Raw genomic sequence first — 8,445 nt, 5'->3', positions numbered from 1 at the left:
TGTTTGCAGATGACAGCCTGCTGCTTTTCAAGTCTAGTGTCCAGGGGGCAAATGAGGTTTCAAACCTACTTGATGCATATTGCTTGGCTTCGGGCCAAAGGGTAAACTATGATAAATCGTCCATATTTTTCAGTAAGGGATGCCCGGAGACCCTTAGGGTGGAGATAAAGAATATACTTAATGTGCAAAATGAGTCTTTGAGTGAAAAGTATTTGGGTCTGCCGACCGATGTTGGACAGTCCAAAAATGGCACCTTCAAATATTTACGAGACAGAGTTTGGGAAAGGATAAAGGGATGGATGGAGAAACTTTTATCAGTGGCAGGAAAGGAGGTTCTCATAAAATCTGTGGCTCAAGCTTTACCAGTTTTTTTGATGTCTTGCTTCAGATTACCTCAAGGCCTTTGTGGAAGCATTACGTCACTCATTCGTCAATTTTGGTGGGGGAGCAAGAGAGGCAAGAGGAAACCATGTTGGGTAGCTTGGGATTTGATGACCCGACCGAAAAGTTTGGGAGGACTTGGCTTTCGGGATATAGAAATCTTCAACTTGGCACTTTTGTCTTGGCAAATTTGGAGATTATTGAATGATCCCTCCTCTCTTAGTGCACAAATCCTTAAAGCATCATATTTTCCACAATGTACAGTCCTTGAAGCTCAACTAGGTCCACATCCTTCTCAGGTGTGGCGATCTATACTTGATGGGAGAGATATTATCACCAAGGAGCTATCCGGCGTATTGGTGATGGAACTACCACGAACATATGGCAACATAGTTGGATCCCAAGGGACGGAATGATGAAGCCGGTGGCCTCCTTAGTTGCTGACCCACCGCAACTGGTTTCTGATCTGATCGACCACACTAGAGCTGTGTGGTGAGAGGACTTGCTTAGACAGGTGTTCATACCCATTGATGTGGAGGCGATCTTGCAAATACCGCTCTGTACACGGCGTGTGGACGATTTCTGGGCATGGAATGATGATCCAAGGGGGCGTTTTTCTGTACGGTCAGCTTATAAGATGATTGTCAAGATCAATATTGGGCGCGAGGCATGGCTGGAGGAAAGGGAGGATCCTTCCAACTCTGAACATGAGATGAGGGGGTGGAACTCGCTATGGAACATGTCAGTGCCACCGAAACTGCGCCTTTTCACTTGGCGATTGGCGCAACACTCACTCCCTACGGGAGATGTCCTAAACCATCGTCATATGGCCACTACGAGTGCTTGCTCCCTATGCGGAGGGCAGGATAGCTGGCGGCATTCTTTGCTGGAGTGTAATGTGTCTAGGTGTGTGTGGGCACTTTCAGAAGCCGAGATGGTCGAGCACATGTGGGCAACCTCAGAACCTGACGCACGGCTGTGGCTCTTTGCCATGAATGACTCTCTTCCACCGAAGCAATTTCAGTTGATGATTGTTACTTTATGGGCGATTTGGAGTGCAAGACGGAAAGCTATACATGAGGATATATACCAGACTCCGTTTGCCACTGACAACTTCATCAAAGCTTACTTATCAGACATAGAGTTTTTGAAGAAGAAGAAGGAGGAAGCACATGGGATAGCAGTACCACGACCCCGTACGTGGATTCCACCACCAACAGATTACTACAAACTCAATGTGGACGCGGCCGTGTCACGCCCAGGTACGTTTGGCGCAGTTGGTGTGGTTTGCAGGGATGAGAGATGTTTGTTCATGGGAGTGTCGGCTCTCGTTTTCAGAGGACTGCACAACCCCCAAGTGCTAGAAGCACTAGCTGTTCGGGAGGCATTAGCACTTTCAGAAGATCTCTATATCAACCATTTACTTGTTGCCTCCGATTGCAAGGTGGTGGTAGATGCAATCAGACAGGGAAGCTCAGCAGAATTTGAAGCCATTGTCGAGGAAATCAAAACTAGAGCAACTACCTTTATTTCATGTTCGTTTACTCATGAGTATAGGACCTCCAATACGGAGGCCCATAATCTCGCAAAGCATGCGTTATCTTTAGGGTTTGGCCGACACACTTGGCTAGGACAACCCGGCGATCTTCTTTTTGTACCTATGAACATTATGATTCAGTAATAAAGCTTTGTGAGATTTTAAAAAAAAAAAACCTCGCGAAAAAAGAAAAACTTGCTAATCCAGCGCAGCTGCACTCGTGCAGTTCTGTCGGGTTCTCCACCAGCAGCAGCAGCGTGTCAACAGCGTAATGTGACTCCTCGCGAAAAAGAAACAGCCTAATGTGACGGCTAGTTTTGGACAAGAAGGCAACGACCAATCGTGTACGTATTGGTGGTACCGTCTTCTGCAAAGCGCGTAGAAAAGGAAGAAACCGGCCCGAAACCGAAGTGCGTGTCCTCCTGTCTGTCCCAATGAATATGATGGTCCGCGTGCTTCTGCGCCAACCGTCTTTTCTTGGATGATCGTGACGATATATATTATCGTTAGTTTCCTTGACGTCCATACTCACTCGGTACTTTTTCTTTAAATTGTTTGAATTGCTTACCACATGTATTATGTGGTATACTCACTCGGTACTTACTACATGTAAAAAAGACCTAAGCAAGAAAAATCAAAGCATACGTGCGCAAGGCATGAAACCTTTCATCGGCGTGCAGGAATCAGGTTTGTGAGCTCTACTTATTTCGCCGAAAATGACAAGCTATCAGCAATTCACCAGCAGTACCTTTTTTTTTTTGAGAAACACAACAATCCGTTCTGTAAGACTCAACTATCACACTGTTCAATTCGAGACAGAGGGACTAAAGAATGTTCATTTTCCATGTGGGCCTCTCTTATTTTGCTTCGATTTCTCGTTGTAACCCTTTGAGAGATGTTTACTTTTTTTTTTTGAGAATCTGTGAGAGATGTTAACATTCGGGGGTTTCCATTTTTTTCCCGTCCAAAAAAAAATACATTCAGGGGCTTCTTAGACGTAGCTCCGTCTCGCCTCTAGCACAAGCCGGAGCATCGAGTGAATGGGCTGGCATGTGAAGCGATTCCTTGAAGGTTTTAAACACCAGTTCATGAAAACTTTTCTTCATTACAAATTCAACAGTTTTCGTATTCATCTGAAACATTTTTTAAATAAATAGTTAACATTTTTATATAAACAATTAGCATATTCGAGAACTTATATTTTATATGTCTGCTTTCAATACATTTTTAATATATGTTTAACATTATTCAAATACAAGATTAACATTTTATAATACATGGTCAATATTTTTTATACATTCTTTTAATACATGGTCATTATGTTTTTATATACACACTTCACTTTTTTAAATGCTTGATTAACAATTTTTAATATGTGTTCAGCATTACATGATCAACATTTAATACTACTTGTTTAACATTTTTAAATGCTTAACAAACATTTTGCAATTACATGATCAACTTTTTTCACCCACATTGTATTTTTTTATACACTTTTTGGGTGCATGGTAAACATTTTTTGTATACACATTTAATATTTTTTAATACGTGGTCAACATTTTTTTATACACATTTAATACATTTCAAATGTGTGATCTACATTTTTCAAATACAAGATAACATTTTTTAAATACATGATCAACATTTAAACACTTACTTCAGATTTTTCAAATACTTGTTTAACATTTTTTTAATACTTGATTAACATTTTGCAATTAAATGATCAACTTTTTTCACCCACATTGTATTTTTTAATACATTTTTCAGGTGCATGGTCAACATTTTTTGTATACACATTTACCATTTTTTAAATGCATGGTTAACATTTTTCAAAACATTATGTAAATTATATATATAAATAAATAAAATTATAAAAACTAAACCAAAAACAAAACAATAATGTGAGAAAAGTCTATTCACGTGGTCATTCAGGCGAGCCCTGCCTCCGTCTCAGTTTTCACCACTCTGTTTCACTTCTAAAACCGCTATTGGGCCATAACCCGAGTATAGCAAAAGCAGCAGTGCATTGTTCAACCCAAAAAGAAAAGAATGACTTCCCCTTAAAACATTCTCTTTCATTTACATATTACAAAAAGGCAGAAACAATACGGAAATTGCTACAAGAGCTCACATCAAAACGAAAAATTCAAAAATCATCATTTTTATTTTAAAAAATTGTGAAACAATAGATTTTCTTTTATGAAGGTTCATGATGGAATATGTTTTTTTAGCACAATACAGACGCAAACGCTCATATATACGTGCATAGAACTCACTCCTACTAATGCACACAAGTACACCCTACACCTATGAGCACCTCCAAAAGACTGAGCTGGCATATCATCTTGAGGTTGACGAAGTCACCATAGACGCCTCGTTGTCGATGTAAACGTCTCCTCTCATTGAATGCACACAGTAGAAAATCCTGAAATAAATAAATAAAGTGTGAGCACCGGGACTTGAACCCTTGTGGCTGGCAATCTGTTAACATGAGCTAAACACACACAAAAAAGTCAAAAGTTAGAAAGTTTGGATTCTTTTTTAAATCTATACGCACTACATTATGAAACGGGGGGAGTATATAAAAGTTGTGTGGTTGCACTTGCAGCACGAGAAAAATGATTAAACATTTCTCAAGGATTTAGTGCTTGTTATAGTAATCGTGAAACGAAAGAAATGTTCTATTGCCTTCCTTTTTTCTAAATCAGTGCACACACGCACACCTTACCCTATGAGCACCTCTGAATAAATATAGGATAAATGCGAGCATCAGGATTTGAACTCTGGTGGGCTGGGGCCCTCTAACCATTTAACCACAGGTTGATTCGCAGTTTTATTGCCTTCTAATTGTATGTAACGCAAGTAAAGGGATAAATTCTTATGGTTCTATAATCTGACAAACCTACCAGGCCCAAAATTAATAACCAAAGAGGGCCCCAAACTAACTAAACTGCTATGACTACGGGAAAATCTCCCAAAAGTTCAGTGATCATCCCAGTTGGGCTGAAACCTTGGGGTTCAATGCCGGAGCGACACATGGTTTATTTTCACGATATCATTCGGTGTAGCCGAGGGAGTGAGGGACTTTTCCAGTGTGTTGTCTTTGGCTAATGTCCTCTTGTTCATAAGGCGAAACAACATTGGGGTGACAGAAGCGAGGCAGATTTAACCATATGTAGCAAACCAGTGAATAACATACTGAGATACTTGGATTGCTCCCACAGGATGAAACCCCAAGATAATAGAACAACATTACAATCAACTAGTGCTCGAAGCATATAAACCATACAGCTTCTTTTCTTGAAATGTTGGAGCATATAGCTGCGAAAACTTGCAGCAACAATAGACCAAATTTCAGAGCACGATACAACACAGGAGTTGATGCAGAAAGAACAATCGTGAGCTAACCACAATGCACAGTAAAAAGACACAAAATATAATTCCAGAATTTACGAGTATCAAGTCCACAGTTACGCTAATATCACAATTCGCATAAAACCACCATCAACATACAAAAGACAGTTCAAAAAATATCGATTCGCCGAAGCAGCAAAAGCATCTATAAGTGTTATCAACCACCTAAAGATCTATCCGCACCACAAGCACCACCAAATCGACAGCAATAGTAAACACAAGGCATATCTAGCAGACAGCAGGACGACCGGATGAGGTCAGGTGGCTTAGGCATCCTCTTCCTCCTCCTCGTCATACTCTTCCTCCTCATCGGCAGTGGCATCCTGGTACTGCTGGTACTCAGCGACAAGATCGTTCATGTTGCTTTCTGCCTCGGTGAACTCCATCTCATCCATGCCCTCACCGGTGTACCAGTGCAAGAAAGCCTTCCTCCTGAACATGGCCGTGAACTGCTCACTCACACGGCGGAACATCTCCTGGATGGAGGTGGAGTTGCCAACAAAGGTGGACGACATTGACAGGCCTGTGGGAGGGATGTCACACACGCTTGACTTCACATTGTTGGGTATCCACTCAACGAAGTACGACGAGTTCTTGTTCTGGACGTTCAGCATCTGCTCATCAACCTCCTTTGTGCTCATCTTCCCACGGAACATGGCAGAGGCTGTGAGGTACCGGCCGTGCCGCGGGTCAGCAGCACACATCATGTTCTTTGAGTCCCACATCTGCTGGGTCAACTCAGGAACAGTGAGGGCACGGTACTGCTGAGAACCCCTTGAGGTCAGTGGTGCAAAGCCAACCATGAAGAAATGGAGGCGAGGGAACGGGATCAAGTTGACTGCGAGTTTCCGGAGGTCAGAGTTCAGCTGGCCGGGGAAGCGGAGGCAACAAGTGACGCCACTCATGGTTGCAGATATAAGATGGTTCAGATCACCAACTGAAAAATGAAAGAAAAAACAGAGTGAGAAGAATGCATATACAGATGCCAGATAGAAATGAGAGTTAACAACATTTAATAGTGAAAAGAATGGCAATATTCATTTCAGCCTTTTAGATCACCAGATCATACAGGTACCAGTACTAAATATGAAATAGATAATTCATGTAAGTACCAAAAAACATAATGGAATACATGCATCAGCCATATCACCAACAGAAAACAAGAAAAACGTTGCATAGAGGTAACTGTAGATTAGTATCATGGAGTCTGATTGGTGATAATGGCAGAGTGTTATGTTGTATTTGTGATTACTGGGACAAGATTATGGGAACTGAGCACAGAAGACTAATCATAGTACGTCCAAACTTACATGTGGGTGTAGCAAGCTTCAGAGTGCGGAAGCAGATGTCATAGAGAGCCTCATTGTCAAGCACCATGCACTCATCAGCATTCTCGACAAGTTGGTGTACAGAAAGTGTAGCATTGTAAGGCTCCACCACAGTGTCAGACACCTTCGGTGATGGGAAGACTGAGAATGTCAACATCATCCTATCTGGGTACTCCTCCCTGATCTTGGAGATGAGCAGTGTACCCATACCAGAACCAGTTCCTCCTCCCAGAGAGTGGCAGACTTGAAATCCTGTGGTAAATGAGATCATAGGTTATTTCAGATCTTATTTCAGTTTACACTTACAAAAATAGGCAACCCAATAACTACAAGCAGTGTTACGTTTTGAAATGTTCAGCAATCCACACAGATAGAGCAAACTGTGACATAATGAAGACATGAAGCAGAATCATAAGCACTGGTGCTTGAGAAATCAGCACCAGACATGCTACTCTACTGATGCTTTGATCCACACACACATCACTAAGCAGGCTCAGTGGTGCTTGAGAAATCAACATCAGACATGCTACTCTACTGATGCTTTGTACCTCTTTTGAGAATTTACTAGTATACTTTACTCGGCAGAGTAGTACAGAGTGGACAGCTACTACTTACAAACATAGAATTCACACATAAGTATGCGACCAGAGGAATGCACGGGACCTCATATACGCGAAAAACAACTTGAACGCAATGGATCTATAGAAGGCCAACTGGATGCAGTTGATATATCATACACGCGGAGACAACAAAGTAGCATACATCTATGAAATCCATTCTGCGATATCCGCGATTAGATCCACATAAACCATCCAAAATGCCTCTCATGTCAAGTAGACAATCATAATGGACAACGAATCCTGATCGGGTGAGTACTGGAAGTCAGATCTACAGGTTCGGAACCACGCGAACCACGTCCTGCGCAAAGGGAGCAAACGGACAGATCTACGAGCCGAGAACCCAATAATCGTAGCATTCTAACAGATCGCTTTAACGCAGAAGAAGGGCAGTAGATCTACACGCCCTAAAATCATACGAGATCCATTTCGGGAAGAAGGAAAAAGTCCAGATCCAGGCGGAGGAGGGTATACCTTGCAGGCAGTCGCAGTTCTCGGCCTCCTTGCGGACGACGTCGAGGACGGAGTCGATGAGCTCGGCGCCCTCGGTGTAGTGACCCTTGGCCCAGTTGTTGCCAGCGCCGGACTGGCCGAAGACGAAGTTGTCGGGGCGGAAGATCTGGCCGTAGGGGCCGGATCGGAGGGAGTCCATGGTCCCCGGCTCGAGGTCCATGAGGACAGCGCGGGGCACGAAGCGGCCGCCGCTGGCCTCGTTGTAGTAGACGTTGATGCGCTCGAGCTGGAGGTCGGAGTCGCCGGCGTACTTGCCGGTCTGGTCGATGCCGTGCTCGTCGCAGATCACCTCCCAGAACTTGGCCCCGATCTGGTTGCCGCACTGGCCGCCCTGGATGTGGAGGATTTCCCTCATGGCGGCGGCGGGGGAGGGGTAGGGTTCCGGCGAGGTTTTGGAGGGGAGGAGGAAGGGGGGAGGGGGGAGTGGAGGCGCGGATCTGTGGAGAGTGGGGGGCGTGGGCGAGCGGAGTTTTATTTGGAAGGGCGTGGGCGGAGGGGAGCGTGCGGGGCCGGTTACCGGGTTCGAAATTTGAATTCGTTTCGTGGGCTGGTGGGGATTTGCGGTTCTGCGGCGGCGTTTCGGGGGCGAGTCAGGTCGGCGGTTTACCGGCTGACCGGGTGGGCGTGCAGTGTGGTCTGCCACGCTCGTTTGCAT

At 43.8% G+C, this 8,445-nt stretch overlaps 1 protein-coding gene across 1 annotated transcript; it reads right to left on the bottom strand.

The window, feature by feature from the left end:
- Positions 1-5,331: 5,331 nt before the first annotated feature.
- Positions 5,332-8,229, bottom strand: LOC123136498 (tubulin beta-3 chain-like). Its single transcript, XM_044555882.1, has 3 exons — positions 7,752-8,229; positions 6,643-6,912; positions 5,332-6,269 (listed from the first exon to the last, which is right to left on the bottom strand). Exons 1-3 carry the CDS (start codon positions 8,143-8,145, stop codon positions 5,599-5,601), a joined length of 1,335 nt encoding a protein of 444 aa, XP_044411817.1. The 5' UTR covers positions 8,146-8,229; the 3' UTR covers positions 5,332-5,598.
- Positions 8,230-8,445: the final 216 nt, after the last annotated feature.

Source organism: Triticum aestivum, chromosome 6B (genome assembly GCF_018294505.1).
Source record: "Triticum aestivum cultivar Chinese Spring chromosome 6B, IWGSC CS RefSeq v2.1, whole genome shotgun sequence".
NCBI classification, from domain to species: Eukaryota; Viridiplantae; Streptophyta; class Magnoliopsida; order Poales; family Poaceae; genus Triticum; species Triticum aestivum.
The sequence above is the reverse complement of the archived record's forward strand: the minus strand, read 5'-3'. Positions and strand labels throughout refer to the sequence as shown.